General features: G+C 47.1%; 1 protein-coding gene across 7 annotated transcripts in view; it reads right to left on the bottom strand.

The window, feature by feature from the left end:
- The window catches only part of pitpnm3 (PITPNM family member 3), an 856,450-nt gene that overhangs the window by 165,537 nt on the left and 667,563 nt on the right, over positions 1-23,350 (bottom strand). For all 7 annotated transcript variants that reach the window (XM_038814215.1, XM_038814218.1, XM_038814216.1 and 4 more), the window contains 3 exons: positions 20,991-21,110; positions 20,342-20,526; positions 4,543-4,715 (listed from right to left, as the gene is read on the bottom strand). In XM_038814215.1, coding sequence (XP_038670143.1) covers positions 4,543-4,715; positions 20,342-20,526; positions 20,991-21,110 — 478 coding nt within the window. The remainder of the gene's footprint in view (positions 1-4,542; positions 4,716-20,341; positions 20,527-20,990; positions 21,111-23,350) is intronic.

Raw genomic sequence — 23,350 nt, 5'->3', positions numbered from 1 at the left:
GGGAAGCCCTATGTGTGTGTGGTGTAGGGAGGGGGGGGGGGGGGGGGGGGGGGGTTGAGTAGGGGGGGTGAGTAGGGGCAGGGACCCTCCCACGCTGTGTTTAGGCTGTAGGAGTCGGAGGGTTGCTTTGGGGGCCTTGGAGATCGCAACACCATTCTAATGTCGTCCTGATCTCTCGTTACACTGGGGAGTTCCGGTGAATGGAACTCCCCAATGTACAAAATGGGGCTCTATGCAGCCTCTCCCCACTGAGGCCCCTTATACAATTCAAGTCGCGTTGTATAGCCATGTGTTTCTCGGCACTCTGAGCGCCGGGAGACACGCGGCTAAACTCACTCGCTTTTGGGACTTTGTTCCCAATTAGTTGAATCGTGCCCTGTATCACAGTTTATTTGTATTCATCATAATTTCATCAGTGAGATTAAAGTCGGATGCAGCGGCCTCCCGGTATCATCCCGCTTTCCCCAGCGGGTAGTCACCCAGGCGTGAGTCATTACTGGCCCTTAAATGTGGGGACCAGATTCCATGGACTTCGAGAAGGAGCAAGAAGGTGAGTTCCCCTCTCCATTTACCTCCAGTGGGCACATGGGCCAGATGCTCCATAACAGGGCAAAGTACAACTGCAACCTACCTGTCCTAAAATCCTTCCACAAACAGAACCACTCTGCAGCTGGTTTATTGGAGACACATTTCACTCCCCTTGAAGTTTGAATAGGCTCTGTGGTTCCAAAGATGCCGTATGCCTTACTTTATCCCATTGCACTCAGTTGTTTCCATTGAATTTCACACTCCATTGACTTTTACACCTCTTGATTTACAGCTAAGGCTAGCTCTTTGTTTTTATAGCACTTCAAGGTCCATGAACCCTGAAGTGCTTTTTCTTTTGAGCAGGTGTCCTTCCTGACTGCGTTTTTCTATCGTGAATTTTGTCTGCTTTGAAGTACTGCCGGGAAAGACGAGTGTACTATTTGAGCGTTTTTTTTATGCTGGGTTTTTTTTCTTCTCTGAAGTGTTTCCTAGAAAGACCATGGGGTGAATTCTCCTTTTGAGAGACTAAGTGCTGATGCCTGGATTGAATTGCAAGTGTTCTACAATGCCTGTTCTACAAAGCAATGCCTGTCCTGGAGCAATTTAGGCCGGTTAATGAGCTGGCACGGGCGCCAGGTAGAACTCACCTAATTTCAATGCACGCTGACCCTCAACTCAGCCAAGATGATAGTACTGGTTGCGCTGGAGCACACCCATACTGTTGATTGGTTGACTGGGGCCAGGGGGTACCTAGAAGGGTTGACCTGGGGGGCACCAATATGACCTGCAGCGCTAAGTTCCCAGTGGGAAGTCAGAGACGTGCGCAGCTGCACGGTTGCCTTGCAGGCTGCAGCAATGGCGGTCCGTGCTCAGCCACCCCAACCCCAAGGCCCACCTCCTAGCCGCCACGCACTACTCCCCCTGGCGCTGGCAGATGCCCCCGAGCCAGCGGCCAACTGTTAGCACACTATAGCGATGTTGGACACTGTTTGTAACTCCTCCAGCCACAACACCTATTTCCCAATTTGAAATACCGCAAACCAACCTCGCCATTAGTAATTCTTCCTGGCGGAGGTGGAGCGTGACAGAAAGCCTGGAAAATGCCGGGTCGGGCCCGTTAATGATAAGCTAATAGCCTTTACTGTACAATTTGCATGCCCACATCGACGTGCAGCATAGAACTGATTCACGCCGCTGTCGAGGGACCGAGCATGGCATTCGTTTGACGCCCGGCGCCACCCTTGATTTTCACTGAACGGGGGTCTGTCTGGAATCTCACACACCTCGGTTCTCAGTTGTGTCTGTGCCGTCATGGAGACCCTATATGCCCGGTCGGCACAGTATATCAAATTCCATGCAGACCGAGCCCACCGGGATTCCCGCAAGCGGGGATCGCCGCCATTGCTGTGATGCTCCAGGTACAGAGGGTCAACGACAGGATGCATATCCCCAAACCAGCACCAGTCCATGACGGGCCGGTCTTCACAAACTCAATTAACGTGCAGCTGATGTGTGACCATGAGCTGCCCATCATGCACTTCTGCGTCCGATACCCAGGCAGTGTGCACGACGCTTTCATCCTAGCACACTCAACGGTTCCTGATACCTTTGAGGCGTGCCCCCGGGTGAGGGGTTGGATTTTGGGTGGCAGGGGTTATCCGCTGCAGTTATGGCTGATGACGCCTATCCAGAGGCCACAGATCTGCACAGAGATCCGCTACAATGACACCTATGCAGCGACCAGAGGCATGATCGAGTGGTGCAGCGGCATCCTGAAGATGCAGTTCAGGTGCCTGGACCTTTCTGGAGTGGCCCTCCAGTCTCCCACAGTGCTGGCCTGCTGCGTCCTCCACAACAACGCGCAGCAGAGGGGTGACATACTGGAGGAGGGGGATGAATGCCTGGCCTCGTCCAATGAGAATGGGGAGGAGGACCAGGACGGGCAGAGCATGGGAACGGGAGGCCACACAACATATGCGCCAGGGCCGGCTCGCATGGGATGCTCTGATCACCTCCAGGTTTACCAACTAGGGGGCCTGGCAGGAACAACCCAACTCACCGCCACACCCCGCACCCCTCCCCCCAGCCTGGCTGACCACCCCCTCTGATGACCATTCTCCCTGCACCACCCCTCCCATCCCCCTGCAACCCCCTCCGTGATTCCTACCTGCCTCACTATCGGTTGCAGGCCATGGGTTGGCAGTTACAGCGGGTCTGGTCCCATGGGATGGAGGATGATGACAACCCGCTCTGCTATGATCTCTGGTGCTCCACAGAGAGGAAGGTGCTGGGTATCGGGGCAACATGCGGTGTCCGACCACGGGGCCCCGGCCCATGACCATCGCCAACGTCAGCCACAAGCACCCTCTCTGCAGCTAGCCCAGCCCAGCCCAGCCCATCCCTCACACCCTTCTGAATGAGCACCGAGGCAGTTTGGAACATTTGTGCACAGTTATTTCTTTTGGTCATAACAGGTGAACATCTCCATAATGGTTTGTGCCCTAGCCGCTAACGCTATCCCATGTCTTGCACCTGTGCCAATTTGACTAGCGTCTATCCTTCTGGTCTTAGGGCCCCTAATGCTACGTATAGGAGGATTCCCAGGTGGTACATCAGGAATGGAGGCCGCCTGCTGCGATTTCTGCCCTATGACCTGGGACCCTTTGGTGACTGTCCTCTGGAGCGACAGGGCCTGGTGCCACCCTGTTCTGCCTAATGGCTACCAGGTGCGCCAAGGACAGGATGGGGGTTGGTGGGGGGGTTCCGAGGCACTGTGATGTTCCAGCACCTCCTCTGAGAGAGTCACTAACACAGGCCCCATCAACACAGGCTCGTAGCCTCTGCTACCTGCACCCAGGCCCAGTGTACGGCAGTGGGTGGCAGCCTCCTTCCCACCCCGGGGAACAGGGTGGCCCGTTTTCCCTCCACAGCTTCCAGCAGGGGCTCAAGCTCTGCGTCCGCAAACCAGGGTGCCACTCTCCGAGCTGCCATCTCATTGGCTGGGATGAGTGTATGTGGGGAGTGGCTGCAGCTTGTCAGCCTCCTGAGGCGAAATCTCGATCTCTGTGAATCGGACACCGTTTTCCATTAGAATCAGTCAAGTTCCGGTGCCAGCCCATTAACGGATCATGAATTGCTCCGTGACCGGTGCCAATTTAACCCCGAAAATGTAATAATCTTTTTAATTGTACATCGATTATTGAATGGTGCTCATTATAGCAACATGTACAGTAAAAATAATACCCGCTTGTGTTGTGCTGAGATGAAGAAACATTAAGTTAGATCTCTTTGAAAAATATCTATTTTTGAATTATTTTTATCTTTGCAATCTCTGTCACCCCTAGCTGAGGAACACCAGGAGCTCTGCAATGGAACGGGCTAGCTCAGAGAGCAAGGTGGGGGAGCAGGGCTGTCCCTGGTTACGACCCTCCATCTCCAAAAGGGGAATTGTTAACCATGTAGCCCTCAAAACTCCAGCTTAAAAACCTGCAAACTAATGGAGTCGGATAACTCACATAGTCAGAAATGGGATTCGCAATGAGTGTCTCTGGCCGAGAATTGTAGGCTCCACTACAAAGATTCTATACAATTGCGCGTGTAGCTGTAGGGTTCGGGAAGCATTTCCTTCGCAGTTAATATGTGGTGGCAAATATTTGCATGCTCCAATCCTTAAAAGAAAATGAATGCTTATTTGGACACTGTTTCCAGGAACATGATTTATTTTTGCACAATTACCGGATAAATGGATACAATTATGCAAAATTAATCCTTACACTGAAGAGAAGAAAAAACACTGTAAACTATCATGACAGATCCTGTACAACTCCAAATAATTAATTTCGGAATTATTGGAGTAAAAACAATGACTGTGCTTTGATCTACACAGTGTGCATGCTGAGCAATCACTGATTCCGCAGTGCAATTTGCAGTTTTGCACAGGTTTCTCTCAAGCCTCCTTTGAGCTACATTTTATTGACTGACTTTGATACTGATGCTGGATTTGGAAAGTCTTACCATCTACTGAAGGAAGTACGGTCCACCTCATGGCCAGAACCAAAGCCAGTGGGGAGCCAAAAAGGAAGAAGTCAGACACCTCAAAATCAAATCGTCCTGGATTTCCTTCTAATAAATTAGTGCTGCTTGTCCTCTGCAAATCAGGGTCATCGTTTAATGCGCTGGAATGACTTCTGTTTTAAAATAAATTACACTTTGATTAATTAAAACCAATGCCATCAACTTATGAGAAACAATTTAAGTTAAAACTGGTTCATTTTCATTTAGAACATAGAACAGTACAGCACAGAACAGGCCCTTCGGCCCTCGATGTTGTGCCGAGCAATGATCACCCTACTTAAACCCACGTAACCCGTATACCCGTAACCCAACAATCCCCCCATTAACCTTACACTACGGGCAATTTAGCATGGCCAATCCACCTAACCCGCACATCTTTGGACTGTGGGAGGAAACCGGAGCACCCGGAGGAAACCCACGCACACACGGGGATGACATGCAGACTCCACACAGACAGTGACCCAGCCGGGAATCGAACCTGGGACCCTGGAGCTGTGAAGCATTGATGCTAACCACCATGCATTTGTGATCAGTTTGTTCTCAAATGATAGATTTTATCAGCATTTTTCATTTTAAGAATTCTGATGAATTACCAGGAGCTGTGCCATATCTTTTTATTAAAACAGTAAAAAATATAGACAAGGCCAAACAGTACAAACACAAATTTTGTGTTGAACAAACAGGGTACCCCCCCCCCCCCCCCCACCCCCGCCTCAGTACCAATGTACAGGGAGGGTGGGGAGGGTGGATACTCTGATTATTAAAACAGTTCACAACACATTTCTACAAAAAACAAATGGTACAAGCCCTAAACCTTTGTGCTAGAGAGACCAGATACCCTCGCCTCTGTACCAACTGAAGGGAAAGGAAGGGGGGTGATGGGGAGAGAGGAGAAAGAAGGGTGGTGGGGAGGGAGGAAGTCGGGGTGTTGGTGGAGGGGGAGCCCAATAGGACACGGTCTGAACTATCGACAGGTAGAAAAACAGAAGGACCTTCTATTATGATGTGCCAGATTCCGGGAGAAGTACCAATAAAGAAATTGAGGTCGGCATCAGATTAGATATATAGCAGAACTGACTGCAGTAATGCAAAAATAACAATTTTGTAACAAACAGCTAAAACAACATTGAGGCAATCAAAAACTAAGCAGAGAAGTATCGCAGCACCAACAGTTAAAAGCTTATCACATTTCTCCACTGTTCTGCACAAAGATGAGAATACATGTCAGCCAATAGTAAAAGATGGTTAGCAGAAGTGGCTTAATGTATGATTCAAGAGGTGGATTTTAAGGAGTTTCTGAAAGGTTCAAGAGAGTAACAAGGCAAAGGCATTGACAAAGCAGATGATGTCAAGATAAGTCCATTGCTGAGAATGGGGTGAGAAGGAAATTCCGGTTGTGAATTCTGACTGGAAAATAGGATTGGGGAAGTTGCAGACAAAAAAGGGGATAAAGTGAAAGGAATGATTTTCAGCTGCAGACCAGGAACTGCTAAGTGATTCTCTGAGGCTGCAGAAAGTTAGCGGAATCCATCAAGATTAGTCAATGAAGACATTCCTGAAGGTGAGGCTTGCAATGTATGCAGGATGCATGGGGGAAGACCAATAAAGAGATCATTAGAGAAATCCAGTGTTGAGTTTGTGGATCATAAAAACAGGCATAGACCCATTGGACAAAACGTTCTGGACTATAAGGTAGGTGGCAGGAGAAGAAATGAGAGTGACTTCCACTGGGAATGGGGTGTCGGACGGCTGGCCATGTGTAATCTCACACTGTTGAGCTCATTACATTTGCTGAGGAACTTATGGTGAATCTCGTAGTGGTGGTGGGCAGGAAAGTGTCTGGACCCGCAGTTACCTCATGGGGTTGAAGGTCCTGAACCCATATTCAAAGGGCACCTCGGCAGCCATTCACTCAGTGCAAGCCAGGAATAACAGTCTGGCTGTCCTTCCAGAGCATGAGCCCTACTGCAGAGAACAATATCCCAGAGCAAAGTGTGGCCGCATAGTTCAGCGAAACCTCCCTTCAGGTTCTCCTCCAGGCCATCCAGGAAAGGTGGCAGATGCAAGGTTTCCCTGGAATGGCAGCAGGAGGCCCTCCCATCTGACCATGGTGACCTGGATGGAAGCTGCAGAAGGAGGTTACCACCCAGGGCTGACAAGAGAACAGCCCAGCCATGTCAAAAAGGATGAACGATCTGCTGCAGGGTAAGTGGCACCATCTACTCACTAGAAACTGACACTCATAAGGCCATCAGGCAGTGTCAATATGTAAGAGCACAGGGATGGCAAATAGAATTTGGGCAGCAGCACTCACCAACAGATGGGACATGTGCGCTGACTGTAAGTCGGCCACTTTCTGCTTTCAATCTTCTATCAGTTGCAGAACATCCTGCTGTTAACCACTTACTGGAGAGGGCTCAGAAGTTGCCATAGGCATGCATGCTCCTGAACCGCTCATTCACCCATTGGGATGACACTCAATCCTTCTGTCTGTTTGCAAGACGAGAATGCTCACAACAGGAGGGAGCGGGCCGAGACTGGTGTCAGCCTTCCAGATATTAGAATCCTAAGCACCTTCACAGAGGCCTCAGAAATAACTGGGATGGAGCAGGACCATACCTGAGACAAAGTGAGACAGGACTCCGCTGGCAAGCCAGTGAGGGTGTCACCAGTCTGGAGTTGCCACATGTGCCGACAGAGTGAGACATAGACAAGGGAACCTGTTCAGTCATCCAATAAATATTTTTCTTCTCCATTCCAGGAACCAGCAAGGGAGAGGCAGAGAAGGGAGGCCACCCACAGCTCCAGCCACAAACCCAAACTCTGAGGTGAATGCCTCAGAATCCCTCAGGGATGCACCGTCGCGACATTCACTTGCACCCTCCCCCAGCACAGACATTCTAGATTAGGCTCAGGGTCACGGTGTAGTGAGCAGCTCATGGGCAGGGGTCCATAGCTGGCAGAGGAAGTGGCAGCCAAGTCTCTGTCACTTGGAGGACTGATGGATACCAGGCCCCTGCTCAGCCCCATGTAGATGATGAATTCCTGGACTCATCCCAAGGAGACATGCTGAGATGCAGAGACAGGCAGTGGAACAAGATGCCAGAGGTCATCCTTAGACTGGACCAAAGACTGGAGGAGTCCGTCCACTTTCTATCAGCTGTTGTGTCTCCAACGTGGTCACCCGGCTGCCTTGATGGGAAGGGTGGCAGTTTCCTTGGACAGCCAGGTTCAGCAGAATGCACAGTGGTTGCCGTATACCTGCTCAGACCAGAGCGCTATCACTTTAGCCATAGGTGCAGTGCAGCAGTGGGCAAGCAAGAGGAGGACGGGGTATGCCAACCTCCCTCCAGGCACCAGCTCTCCTCAAGGAGCCAGACAGGTACCAATGCGCACCCACAGAGAGGATGAGCGCCAGCCAGGCATCACAAGGCCTTCATCCCAGGGAACTCCAGGGATGCATTGTCGCTCAACCTTACCTCGCATGGAGAACTGAAAGAGAAAATGCTGGAAAATCTCTGCAGGTCTGGCAGCATCTGAAGGGAGAGAAAAGAGCTAACATTTCGAGTCCAGATGACCCTTTGTCAAAGCTGAAAGACATAGAAAGTGGGAGATATATATACTGTCGGGTGGGGGAATGGAAGATTAGTCATAGCCAGAGAAACCCAGGGAAAAGAGTACGAATAGCAGTCCCCAGATAGAACAAAAGGTGTGAAAGGACAAACAGCAGAGAAACATAGAACTTACAGTGCAAAAGGAGGCCATTTGGCCCATCGAGTCTGCACCGATCCTTGGAAAGAGCACCATCCACCCTCCACCCCCCCATAACCCCATCCAACCTTTCTTTTTGGACACGAAGGGGAATTCAGCATGGCCAATCCACCTAACCTGCACATCTTTGGACTGTGGGAGGAAACTGGAGCACCCAGAGGAAACCAATGCAGACACAGGGAGAATGTACAGACTCCGCACAGGTAGTGACCCAAGACGGGAATCGAACCTGGGACCCTGGAGCTGTGAAGCAACTGTGCTAACCACTGTGCTACCGTACTGCCCATGGACAGTAAGATCAGAGGGTAAGCTGTAACAGATGTAGATGTGGGGGGAGAGGGGGAAAAATAGGGGAGAAAAGGTAAGGAAAGTGGGGGTGAGATAGGGGGAAATATATATAAAGAAAGAAAAAATAGAAGTAAATGGTAAAAGACAGTTAAAATTAAATGAAATGGAAACAAATGGGTCGAGGTGGGGTAGAGCTAATCATCTGAAGTTGTTGAATTCGATGTTGAGACCGGAAGACTGTAGCGTGCCTAACCGGAAAATGAGATGTTCCTCCAGTTTGCGTTGAGCTTCACTGGAACATTGCCACAGGCCAAGGACAGACATGTGGGCATGGGAGCAGGGTCTTGTGTTAAAATGGCAAGCAACGGGAAGGTCAGGCTCCTGAATGCATTTCATCTTCCGGTTAGGCACGCTACAGCTTTCCGGTCTCAATATCAAATTCAACAGCTACAGATGATTAGCTCTACCCCACCTCGACCCATTTGTTTTCAATCCGTTTGATTTTAACTGTCTTTTACCATTTATTTCTATTTTGTCTTTCTTTATATATATTCCCCCCATCTATCTTATCCCCCTTTCCTTACCTTTTCTCCCTTTGCTTCCCCCTTCCCCTCTCTCCCACCAATGTCCCTCCCACATCTAAATCAGTCACAGTTTACCCTCTGATCTTAGTTTCTCTGCTTTCTGGCCTTTCACACCTTTTGTTCTCTCTGGGGACGGCCATTAGCCCTCTTTCCCCTTGGTTTCTGTGGCTTTTAGCACTCTTTTCCCTTGGTCCCTTTGCTAAAATAAATAGCAAATATCTATTTATAGATATAAATAGATATCTATTTATCTATTATAAGATAATATCTTATATTATCTTATAATATAAGATTATATTATAATCTTATAATATAAGATTATATATTATAATATATATAAATATCTTTTATACTTTCTGTGTCTTTTAGCTTTGATAAAGGGTCATCTGGACTCAAAGCGTTGGCGCTTTTCTCTCCCTACAGATGCTGCCAGACCTGCTGAGATTTTCCAGCATTTTCTCTTTTGGGTTCAGATTCCAGCATCTGCAGTAATTTGCTTTCACTCACACGGAGAACTGTTTGGCCTGCTCATCTCCTTATCAAGGATCTGAATAGGACACATTTAAAGGGATTGCAACCAAAGTGCACAAGACATCACTGAAGGAGCAGGATATTGTCCCACCAGCTGAGAGTGAGTTGAATAAGCCTGTGCGCTGGAGCATGTGGAGGACTGAGCGACTATCTATGTGAAGACACAAGAGCTCTTCCAGGGCTCTGCAGGGTCCATGCAGGAAATATGTTTAACTTGGCTGATGTGTCCCGAATGATGGAGTTTAGTCTTCAGTGATACTAAGGGGCTCTAGGACTGAGATTTGTAGCAAATTGGAGGGTCATGAGTGGTTGGTACTGAACAGCCCATTCTGCAGGTGAGGCACTGTCATTGAATGGACTCCAAAGTAACCTCAAAACCTTTTGCGATGACAATGATGTGAAGGGTTAATGTGGATGCGTGCAGATTGGGGATCAGTGACAAGAAATTCCCTGATCAAGCTGCATGGAGCAGCAATCTCGAGGAGCTAAACAGCCTTCCCTGTGCACCCATATTTCTCATTCCACCTGCAAGAGTTCTCTATGAGGTCTATTCCCCAATGGGAGCAGGTCTAAGTGTGACATGAATGCATCTCTGGCCAGGTAAGAATTTATGTTGCTTTCAATGTTCCATGCACTCAAGACTTTGTGAGGGGCATGGGAAGAATCTAATTTCTACTTACAGGTGGGCAAGGTCACAAGAGAATGGAGTGAGGTGCAGGCTATGATGCACACATTTGGTGCAAGGAATCAGTATATTAGCAAATGCAAAGCATCACATCACCAGCAAGGCAGATGTTAAATCGTGCAATTTATTTTACCTGTCATAAATCAAGATACATGAGAGCAAAGTATAATGCATGTTACAAAAAAGGAGCCGTAGTCTTCCAGGCAATAGAATATAGAAGACCAAATAGTCATAGCTTACTCGACCTGGAATCTGTTAACTATTAGATTGTCATGGACTGTACCATTGAAGTCTCTGCATGTGTGCCTCTGCAACATCCAAGCCCTCGTCTCCATTATCTCCTTCCTTCATCGGAGAAGACATTTTAATCTTCCATGTCTTTCCTCAGTCAAGCGGCAAGTAACATTCACACCACCAAAGCGTCAGGCAATGTTCAGCTCCAACAAGAGAGAATCTAACCATCAGCCATTGACGTTCAATGGCTTTGCTGAATCCTCCACTATCAAAATCCTGGGGGTTAGCATTGATAAAGAATTGAACTGGATTAGCCATATAAACACTGTGGCTTCAAGAGTAGGTCAGAGGCTCAGAATCCTATGATGTGTAATTCACTCCCTGACTCCCCAAAGCCTCACCACCATTTATAAGGCACCAATCAGGAGTGTGATGGAATACTTTCCACTGGTTGGATGAATGCAGCTCCAAGAACTTTCAAGAAGCTCAATATCATCCAGGTCAAAACAGCCTGCTTGGCTGGCACCCCATCCACAAACATTCTATGTCAAGGTGTGAATTAGGGTTTCTGCAGACATTCATGGCTGATGCAGGCAATGTTCCATAGTTGATGAGGGGACAAAACTTCTTGGTTCAGTTTGCTAGCCAAGGAAGTTGAAGGAATTGAGGATAGAGAGGCACAGTTGCATGTGGGAGCCAAAATAAGTTGGCTTTGGTTTTTCAATATAAAGCTGGACAAATTATGGTTCATTTGAAATGAAAAATGAAAATCGCTTATTGTCACGAGTAGGCTTCAATTAAGTTACTGTGAAAAGCCCCTAGTCGCCACATTCCGGCACCTGTCCGGGGAGGCTGGTACGGGAATCGAACCGTGCTGCTGGCCTGCTTGGTCTGCTTTAAAAGCCAGCGATTTAGCCCTGTGAGCCAAACCATTTGAGTCATGATGTTGGACGTGGTCAATGAAGGTGGCAGTAAGGTAGAGCTAAGTGTTATCAGCATAAAGATCTCAAGCAGCCAAATGAAGCTTCGGACGAGCAACTTGCAAATGATGGAGGCAATAGACAGAGCTATATGCAGAGGCACATGCAGAGGCCTCAATGGTACAGTCAGAGATATCTCTTGTAAAGGACAGGACTTCTGCCCATCCCATATAATACCATTAGCATGGATGGGGGGGGGTTGGACAAAAGTGGGAATTCCCCATCCTGGGAATTCCAATAATCCATTTCCTCAATGTAACCGAATGCTTCACTGATGGTTGTGTATTTGCTGAAACTAGCTGCATTAGAATACCAAAGGGAATGTGCCCCCCCCCCCCCCCCCCCCCCCCACCCCCCTACGGAACCTAGGTTGTGACTGTGGTCTGGGTCACAAAGAACAGACAAGTTGCCCATCATCCATTTAAATATGGTCGCTTGATAAGGAAGGCTATGTGGGCAATCCATCATTCATTTTTCGTGCAGGACTTGATGCTCCCTGAACTATTGGTCAATGTTGTGTGACAACTCGTGGCTTCTTCAGTCATTGTGACCAAGGATGTGCCTTTGTGACATGGCTATCTGCCAATGGTAGACAATTCCATTGGCCTCCTCCTGGCTCTCTAAATTTTGACAGAATCAGTGACTGAGGTTCTGGGCAGGTTTCTCTCACACCACAATCTGTGGATTCTCAGCTCCTCCGTGTTTCATTAAACTGGAACTGCCGTTGGAGTTCATAAAGAAGCTGATGTCAAAATATTATCAATTGACCAGTTTTATTGAGCAAACTTCCATTGGAATTTTAAAAAGAATGATTAGAAATAAATTATGGTCCTTTGTGGAAATTATACATTTAACATTTTCTATATAATGCCAAGGACATTAAATAGAGCCTTTAAGAATTAAAAATATATACTAAAATGACTTGTGGTTGTTTCAATGGATTCAATAGAAAAATCATAAAATATACTGGGGCAATATTTGAGTCAAGTGTTTGATAAATCATCCGGCTGTTAGATTATACTCCTGAACTGTCATTTTGATATTGAAAGATGATCAATGGTGAAAATACTACAAGAGCTAATAGAATTTTAATGCTGGGTGGATTTTAATATAGGTTTAGGGAAAAAGATATTAGAAAACTATTTTATATGAATGGAATTTAATGCTGATATTTAAAATTCCATAATATATCATGTTTATAATAATTGTTCCATCATTCTTCTTGTTGTTAAATCTCATTCATATATTCTCAATGTTAGACAAGGACATCAAGCTTCTCTGGTTAGAAAAGATTATGTTAAAATTGATGATAATACGAATGTGATAAGATGGAGATATATTGCCATATTTTTGTGGAGCTGGCAAGACTCCACAAACCTTAAAAATGATGGCCAGAATCCAAATGTGGAAGTCCCACCCCCAAATCTGCCGAGTAGGTGGCAGGACAAGATTCACACAAGAGTTCATTTTATTAAATCTCCTCATGGTTCCTGAGGTCTGCCCATGGTGGAGAATGGATGAGGTAGCACTGAGTTGGCATGGGGGTGGGTATAAGGGGCCATATGGTGTGGATGGGAGGGGTGAGGGCTAGAGGGCTTAAATTCTTCTAAAACTAGGAACCCATTCCCAGAGAGCTCGCCCTCGTTATCTCCGACTGTCTGCTTCTGGAGTCAGGAGCCCAGACTTCATTGCGCACCCGCCCCCAGGAGCAAACGTTTTATGATTCGGGGCACGTTTTACTGAGGTGGCTACGGCAAGTGAAGTTACCTGCCTCGATCGCCAAAATCTGATCCGATATCTGGAATGATTCGCTGAGGGTCTGTTGGTTATTTTGAACTGCTTCGTACAGGAAACTTTCCAAACGGCAAGGTGTACATTGAGGAAATCCAAAAATGTAGCTCAGTCATTATATGTTAAAGTACAGAATCTAAAAAGTGTCAAGAGAGTGTGAGGCATTTCACCAAAGCTGCACACTCAAATCTCCAGCATGATCATCTTATTGTCAAGAGCATCACTTTATGTGTTGGCCACGTGAATTACAGGACTGCCACCCAAACATTCTAATACACGTGTTTCTGAATGTATATGTTTAGCTTTTTAATTCTCCTGCAATCATGAGTTCAGTTTTGTGGCTAACCCAAATGCATGGTCCAATTAATTGACCAAACTTAATGGAACAGTTTAAATGGTATTGCACAATACACTAGAGAGGAAATAGAATTCTCATCGACAGTTTCACCATGTATGGAGTTCCTGATTTCTCCCAAGCTGACTGGGAAAGGTATTGAAAAGAAATAATGAGGTAGAAATGACTCTGGGCCTCTTTTTTGGTATTGATGCAGTTGTGCTGTGCAGCCAATGTGCAACTGAAGAAAAGTTCCCAAGGATAGTTGGAAGTTGGTTTTCAGGCCTCATTAACATGATCAGGGTGCGCTAACAACCCTTTTGTACCTCCACAGGCAACACTTAAGTTTCCAGCCATCAATCCCGCTGGCAGTGGCTGTTGGCTAATTCCCATGAGAAGGGGCTTTGGTTCTGGCCTTGAAGGTTGAGAGAGGACAGTCATTACTGGTGGAGTCACTGGAGTGTTCTTGTTTTTCTGAATTCATAGGAAGAAGTTCTAAGAATATTTTTGAACTTTCCTTTCAGTGGCAGAAGCAGGGGCAGTCGATGACTCCTGTAGGGCAGGGGCAAGTTTATACTGGTCATTGCACGAAAGGATTCCTTCAATGGGCATTAGACCCCTAATTTAGATATTCAAGGAACAAAACAGCTGTTGTAAGCATCCATATCAGATATTGCCTTCACAGACTGGGCTCAGACAATTTCACTCCTTAATGCTGTACACGCATTTTACATCAAATAAATGATGCAATGCCGACCAATATCTACCATTATATACTTGCTTCCGGAGCGAGAAAACGCCACAGAAAAAGTCAACAATAGCTGCTGCCCTGTCAACTGCACTCCTTCCTACGGTTGATTGAAGAGTAGCAATTATCCGAGAACAGGGACAAGATTACGGAGGCAGTGGGAGTAATAAATAGGACTGAAGAAGCAATTTCATGAAGGCAATAATGCATCGTGGAGCTTGTGTTCCAATGGTACGATTGCTAGAACTATTCTTCAACTCACTGAGGAAGCAGTGCTAAAATAAAGCATTCGGTTTGTTCCTTGGACATGGTTTGCAGCTTCTGGAGCACCACTGCACAACAGCATCAGAGCAGGAAAAGGCACATAGAAAACAAATACTAAAGCAATCATTGAAGCATAGAATTTACAGTGCAGAAGGAGGCCATTCAGCCCATCAAGTCTGCACCAGCCCTTGGAAAGAGCACCCTATTTAAGCCCCAAACCTCCAACTTATCCCCTTTATCCCCACAACCCAACCTGACCTTTTTGGACACTAAGGGAAATTTAGCATGGCCAATCCACCTAACCTGCACATCTTTGGACTGTGGGAGGAAACCGGAGCGCCCGGAGGAAACCCACGCACACACGGGGAGAACGTGCAGACTCCGCACAGACAGTGACCCAAGCTGGGAATCGAACCGGGGACCATTGAGCTGTTAAGGAACTGTGCTAACCACTATGCTACCGTGCTGCCGTGCTGGGAATAGACTAGGCTGATCAGTTGATCTTTGTTTGATATGCCATCGGTTTGATTTTTAGGTTGTTTACAATATTTATTTTGTGGTGGTTTTGTATATCGATAAAGGGGAAGCTCTGCTGGTCAGTAAGAAAGGGAGTGTAAGGTGTGGTGCTATTGGTGAGTGGTAAATGGGGGCTGCAGTTACTGGTATCTCATTCAGATGAGCTCTGGATAGATAGCCCAGCCAGAAAGGAGCTCTAGTTTGCCTTCTCCCTTCCTTGCTGTGGCTGCTCCTCACCATGTAGCTGGTAGCAAGGACTGAGCCCTCCTGATGGGCAAAGCTGTGCTGTATGCATCAGAATATCAGAAACCTTTGACACATATTGTGCCAACTGCGGCTGGGCTCTTTCAGAGCCACTTAATAACGGAGGTATAGTTCGGACATGCCGTTGCTCTGTTCTGTCACATTTTATGCGGTAGCATGGCTTTCATTGCATACATGTTCAACACTTGTAAAGTTTTGTGCGCTGGACTCATCAGCCAGGTTGTCGGCCAACAGTCCTGGTTACCTCCTGGTTTACTGTAATGGTTGAAATGCAGCTGACACAGCGAACCACCGCAGAATAAACACTGCCGCCGGGATACCGGGCATTGACCCACATGAGCCATTGTCCAGGGTCACATGCCAGCTGGACTTTGTGGCTTCGGTGTAGGGCAGAGTTTTCATGTGGTGCATGCAAAGCGATGAGCTTACAGTCAGTGGCACCCTGTACCACCAGTAGATTGTCTTGGTCTCCATGGTCTCCGTTCATTCTCACAATCATGTTGTGTTTCAAGGGCGATGCCTTTCCACCACATCCCTGTATGGAAAGAACTGGTTTGTGCAGAAGCCCTGAAATCAGGAGCAACATCTTTATTGCCTGCCGTACCACTGGATGTGCACTTCATAGACTGTGGGAAAGTACCACATGTTTGCAAAATTGTAGCAACGGCCAATAGAAGCCAATCAGCAACTGACCTGACAGAAGTTGCTGATCCCTCGAAATAGAACCGGAGGGGACTCTTTCCTTTTTTAATGCATTCATAGGATGTGGGCATTGTTGGATAGGCCAGCAGATATTTCCCATCCCTAATTACCTTGAGAAGGTGGCGGTAAGCTGCCTTCTCAAAGCACTTAGGTCTGTGCTGTGTAGGTATACCCACAGTACAGTTAGGAAGGGAGTTCCAGGATTTTGACCGAGTGAAAGTGAGGGAACAGCAACACAGAGTGGAATTCTCTGGTCGTTGCGGTTCAATTTTCCCGCCGGCAGTGCCCCCCCCCCCCCCCGCCCGCGGGTTTACCTGCGGCGTGAGGTGGTTACAATGGGAAGCACCACTGACAAAGCGGCGGGAAGACAGAATCGCACTGCCAGTGAACGGTATGCTGCCAACAAACACGCGGCTGGGGGACAGGAGAATCCACCCATAGTTTCAAGTCAGGATGGTGTGTGACTTGCAAGTGGTGGTGTCATTATGCATGTGCTGTCATTGTCCTTCTGGCCGGTAGAGGTCTCGGTTTTGGAATGTGCTGTTGAAAGAGTCATGGCAAATTGCTGCAATGCACCTTATAGATGTTGGATACTGCTGCTACTGTGCACCAGTGGTGGAGGAGATGAATGTTTAAGTTGATGAAAGGGGTGCCAATCAAGCATCTACTTTGTTCTGGATACTGTCGAACTTCTTGAATGTTTCCACACTCATTCAGGCAAGTGGACACAATTCAGTCATACTCCTGATTTATGCTTTGTAGTTGGTGGACAACCTTTGAGGAGTCAGGAGGTGTGTTACTTGCCACAGGATTTCCTGTCTTTGACACAGTCTTGTAGACACATTATTTATAGACTAGTTCCTGTTAAGTTACTGATCAATGGATTTTGGTGGATTCATCAATGGTCATGCTGTTGAATGTTTTTTTTAAAGCTATTTTATTCCAAACATATTCAACATAACATAGCCTTAACAGCCAACAGTTTGTACATTTTTTGCCCCATTTACTCCCCCTCTTCCCACCCCCTGCAACAAACAGCTCCTCAAATATCACCATGAACGGCTTCCACCGTACCTCAAAGCCCTTCTCTGATCTCCTGAAGGCAAATTGATTTTCTCCAACCTAAGAAACTTGTACAAGTCTCCCAACCATGCCGCAACTCCCAGTGGCATGGCTGACCCCCAATTCAAAAGTATCTGTCACCGGGCAATCAGAGAGGCAAAGGCCATGACATCGGCCCCCTTACCCTGCAGCAGCTCCGGCACCTCTGACACCCCAAAGATTGCCACCATAGGATCTGGCTTCATCGCAACCTCTACAATCCTCGATGGGTTCCTGAATACTGCCTCCCAAAAGCTCTCCAACACCACACCCCCCAGAACATATGTGCATGGTTCGCCAGCCCCCTCCTACACCTCTCGCACCCGTAAACTATCTCCTGAAAAAGACTCTCACCCGGGCCCGGGTCATGTGAACTCTGTGCACCACCTTAAATTGAATAAGGCTCATTCATACGCAGGAGGAGGTTGAGTTCACTCAGCGTGTTTCTTTGCATCAAAGTCCCAATCCTATCTCCTTCCCCAACTCCTCCCACTTATGCTTGATCCTTTTCACTAAGGCTGTGCCCTGCTCTCCCAATCACCCATATATGTCCCCGATTCTACCATCTCACCCCCTCATCCAGAAGCAACATTTTCTCCGAAAGCGTATACTCCGGTACCTGAGGGAACGAAGGCAGCTCTTTGCGCGTGAAGCCCCGCACCTGCCAATACTTAAACTCACTCCCCCTTGGTAACTTGAACCTCTCCCGCAGTTCCTCTAACCCAGCAACCTTCCCCTCCTCAAACATGTCCCTGACCCGCACTACCCTTCCTTCCTCCAGCCTTTATAATTCTGTTGAATGTTAAGGGGAAATGGTTATATTCTCTCTTGTTTGAGATGGTCATTGCCTGGTACTTGGACGGCACTCAATGAGGCAGTGGCATAAGTGACCAGAGAGCCAGGGTAATGCTCTGAGGACGCGGATTCAAATCTCGCCACGGCAGATGCTGAAATTTGTATACAATTAAAATCCAGAATTAAAAGTCTGATTATGAACATGGAACCAATTGCCAATCATTATAAAAACCCATCTGGTACGATAATGACCAGTTGGGGGAGGAAATCTGCCATCCTTACCTGGTCTGACCTACATGTGCATGCTAATACCCTCACCAATATGATGCCCTGCATGATTTGTTTCAAAGGTATGCATATATGTGAGTGTGTGCATTGCATGTAGACCATTTTGGAGGTTTAAGGGCTACTCAAACGCCCACAAAGTAGTGCTGTGTTCTGGTAAGTAGCCAACCAACATCCACCATCTAAATAAAAGCAAATTACTGCGGATGCTGGAATCTGAAACCAAAGAGAAAATGCCAAACAGCAGAGAAACTAACATCAGAGGGTAAACTGTGACAGATGTAGATGTGGGGGGAGGGGAAGGGGGAAGCAAAGGGGAGGAAAGGTGGATAAGATTGGGGGGTAAATATATATAAAGAAAGAAAGAAATGGGAAAAGACAGTTAAAATGAAATGCGATGAAAACAAATGGGTTGAGGTGGGGTACAGCTAATCATCTGAAGTTGTTGAATTCGATGTTGAGACCGGAAGGCTGTAGCATGCCTAACCGGATGTTGTTGTTCCTCCAGTTTGTGTTGAGCTTCACTGGAACATTGCAGCAGGCCAAGAGCAGGCATGTGGGCATGGGAGCAGAGTCTTGTGTTAAAATGGCAAGCAACGGGAAGGTCAGGCTCCTGAATGCACACAGACCGAAGATGCTAAGCAAAGCGATCACCCAGTCTGCGTTTGGTCTCTCTGATATAGAGGAGACGACATTGGGAGCAGCGAATGCAGTAGAGCAAATTGAAAGAGGTGCAAGTGAAACACTGCTTAACCTGGAATGAGTGTTTTGGGCCTGGGATGTTAAGCATGGAAGAGGTAAAGGGACAGGTGTTACACATTCTGCGATTGTATGGGAAGGTGCCAGGTATGGTGGAGGGGTGGACTAGACTATTTTGAAGGGAATGGTCTCTGCGGAATGCTGAGAGAGAGTGAAGGGAAGATGAGTTTGGTGGTGGCATCACGCTGGAGTTGGCAAAAATGGCTGAGGATTATGCTTTGCATACGGAGGCTGGTGGGATGAAATGTGAGAACGAAGGGGCTCTATCCTTGTTCTGGGAGGGAGGGAAGGGGGCGAGGGTAGTGGCACGAGAGATGGACCGGACACTGTTGAGGGCCCTGTCAACAACTGTAGGTGGGAAATCATGGTTGAGGAAGAAGGAACACATTTTCGAAGCACCATTTTGGAAAGTGGCATCATCGGAACAAATGCGACGGAGGCAAAGGAGCTAAGAGAAAGGGATGGAGTCCTTACAGGGTGTAGGGTGTGAAGAGCTGTAGTCCATATAGCTGTGGGAGTCAGTGGGCTTGTAGTAGATAATCTATTGCCGGAAATGGAGACAGAAAGATCAAGGAAGGGAAGGGAAGTGTCTGAGATGGACCAGGTGAAATTGATGGAGAGATCCACCATCTAGATTCAAGTATAAAGAATGATCATTGGGTACGTTCTGGAAGCGTGTAAATGCAGAGGGAACAATGGTCGAAATTCTCCGGCCATAACGATTCATTTTTCCCGCTGGCAGTGCCACCCGCCCGCGCATTTCCCAGTGGCGTGGGTGGTTACATTGGGAAATCCCATTGCCAAGCAGCAGGAAGATAGAATCCCGTTGCCAGTAAACGGCACGCGGCCGAGAGACATGCGGCTGGGGAGACCGGAGAATCCAGCCCAATACAAAGCACAAGTCAAGAAACATTGACGCGGATGGAATGAATGCACACTTACAGTCACCTAACCCTATCACAGTTCAAAAATATAGCCCTGAAATAATAAATTTTAAATCACCAGCTATGAATTGCTTTTCATGGCTCATGGAATAAATGCTAAGTATCGTAATTCTTTTCCCAGCATTTCTATTCAATTGTGATTTGTAACCTCTGTCACTGCTACCTTGACAGAAAAGCACGATGCTGTGTTATGGTATCACAATCATAGGTTGAAGAGTCACTCTGTTTCCTTGGCAATGGTTTCCTTGGTTCCTCCACATCAATCCCTGAGATATCTATGTTGCTTTTGCTAAGTCGTTTACTGGAGCCTAAGTCAGATCCAGCTTCATCTGTTAGAAGTACGTTATCCTTTTGAAGAATAATTTAAAAAAACAGCAATTAGCCAACACATTATGAGAATTGTAAGACAGAATTAACCCTTTGTTCATTGGGCTCTTTAGCAGAAATTGATTCTCTCTCTAAAGTTACAGAGGGAAAATCTTTTTTAAAGTTAGAGAAATACCTACTTGTTCCGTCACTGTGTGAGGAACAATAATTTGTATTGACGAGGAGCAAAGAAACTGCTATTATCCTCAAAAAGGGCTAATGTTAGCATTAGCTGTACATTAAAATAAAGAACTTAGGGAAGGAAGAGAACATTTGTCCAACACCCCATTTATTTATGCTAATCAATGAGTGGACTACCATTTCAATCAATTTTATGACCTGACAGGTTTCAACTCATTGCCCACCATTTGCATTTTGGTGCTGGGTCTGTCGAGTTTTGTGACTTTAGCATAGCTAATGTAACATAACTGTAAAGTTTCTGATACCTGCATACTGCCGATACTGCCCCTCCTGCTGCTGTTTTGGCTTTCACACGCTGTATGTGCACTGTAACACAAGGCATCAAATCCAACAATACCTCCAACGCAGTCGCCAATTAGGCAAACCTATTGCAGACAGAACAAAAACAAATAATTTACTATCAAATGCAAATTCCTTCAACGCATAAAGGCGTTTGAGCTTCAAGGTTGCCATATCAGTGTTCATACGATGTTAGCTATTACCTGCATCAACACGTTGCATATATTAAGAGAGCCAGATGCAACTACAGGTCACTTCCCAAGTAATTACCACTCCCTACGTCTTCAAACCCCACAATGGGAGAGCCACATAGTAGCTTTCATCCAGTACAACGAGAGCAAAACATAATAGCAGGTTTGAGTCTATTTAATTACCATTCTCCACAGCCTTGCAGCTTACACTGGGACAGCCAGATGTAATAGCAGGTTTCTTCCTGTGTGAATTATCACACTACATGTACTTAAACCCACAATAAAAGAACCAAATTTAACAGTAGGTTCCTCCTGTGTAATTACTGTTCTCTATGTGTCCATATCCCACATCACTCGACAGTTTTAGCCCAGAGGGATACCTTTATTTATCTTGGAGAGCTGGGCAATGTGCAGATGGGCTCCCTTGCGCCCTAACCCTCCCCGGCTCCATATTTAAACCACAGGCAGTTCTCACTACTCGCAACCCGCTCCTGGTCTCTAATCGCGTCCCGAACCTTCCTCTCCGTCATGGCCCCGAAGGGCTGCAATATCTCAGCCACCACGCCCCCTCTCCCGCCCCTCCCACCCCATGCACTCAGCGTCAAACACCCAGATGAACCATTGGTTAATAATAGCTAATGAAGTGAATAGTGACGTGTGGTACTGTACATCCTGCAACGTGTGCGGGTGGATTCAATGATGTATCTCCAGTTTTCCAGATGCTGCCTTCAACTAAGAGAGGGGAGGTACAATCCTGCAACTACCAATGCCTGACTCCATACTTGATTTGAGCCCCCCCCCCCCCCCCCACACCCAGCCATCTCAGAGGCCGAGTTCCTGTAAACCAATGTTCAGAATCGCAATCAGGTAGGAAATCTGGCCTGTTCAGGGTTTAGGGCTGGTCAGTTACTCTGGGTTCTCCTTGTCACGATCTAATGGACTCTCTGATTTTTGAATGGAAGTATGGGCCCAGGTTGTTGGAAGTGTAATTGGTTGCTTCCTCGTCCAGCCGGCAGACAGATACAATCTGGGATGCCCACATTCAGGCTCCTTTCCTGCAGTCTTTAATTAACACCTGCTCTTCCGAATGGACGGCAAGGGTAAAGCTTTTCTCTCACTGTGGACTCACTTGATCATAGAACAGAAACCCTACAGTGCAGGAGGAGGCCATTCGGCCCATCGGGTCTGCACCGACCCTCTGAAAGAGCATCCTGACCAGGCTCCGACCCCATTCCTGCAATCCTACAACCATTCTGAACCCACACATCCCTGGACACGAAGGGGCAATTAACATGGCCAATCCACCTAACCTGCACATCTTTGGGCTTTGACGATGTTGGGTCAGCAGGTTCGACTGCTATTTCAGCCAGAAGCCCCACAAGGATAGTTCACACAAACAACGCCCCCAGCAGCCGTTTCCCTCCCTCACCACCCTATGCCCCCGTGCCGATTTTAATCGCAAGGCTCCACTGTTAAAATAACTCGGGCCCACCATGGCCCTGTCCACCAGATTCCCATCGCATCCCAGTTATTGTAGTGTTCAACGCTTCTGTGTTCAAATATGTGAGCCGGTTTGCTATTGGTGCTCACTGTGCTTAATTTGTTTAGCCTAGTTGGGAGCTGAGAGAAAACTAAACAAAGCTGGAAGCTGATGCGTTGGGTGCTCTGGATCTTTGGAGTCTGCGTTTACCTCAGCAGTAACACATACAGGCTACCAACACTTGAAATAGTACAACACTATTTTATTAAGCTAGAAACTGTTGAACATACTTTCACTGTGGGTCGGCACTATGTTAGATTAAACTAAAGACCTAAGCCTATCCTACCCAGTCTATGCACTCAGCACATGGTGAAGATCTGTACTGTAAGCTGTGAGCTCTGTCCTTCTGAGAGGCTGGATCCCGAATGAGCGGGAAAACTGATGCCCTCTGTCTTTATAGTGAGTAGGCTCTAACTGGTGATTGGCTGCAGTGTTGTGTGTGTTGATTGGTCCTACTGTGTGTCCATCAGTGTGTGTGTGTCTGCACCATCATATTCTGGTGTATATTATGACAGAAGTTAGTTGCTAGAAGCTTAAGGAAGCTGCGAAGAGCAGGACAGAGCAGGAAAAACACTGCAAATAAAGTTTCTACACA

This window comes from Scyliorhinus canicula, chromosome 12 (assembly GCF_902713615.1).
Source record: "Scyliorhinus canicula chromosome 12, sScyCan1.1, whole genome shotgun sequence".
NCBI classification, from domain to species: domain Eukaryota; kingdom Metazoa; phylum Chordata; class Chondrichthyes; order Carcharhiniformes; family Scyliorhinidae; genus Scyliorhinus; species Scyliorhinus canicula.
Note: the sequence above shows the minus strand (reverse complement) of the source record. Positions and strands in the feature narration are given on the sequence as shown.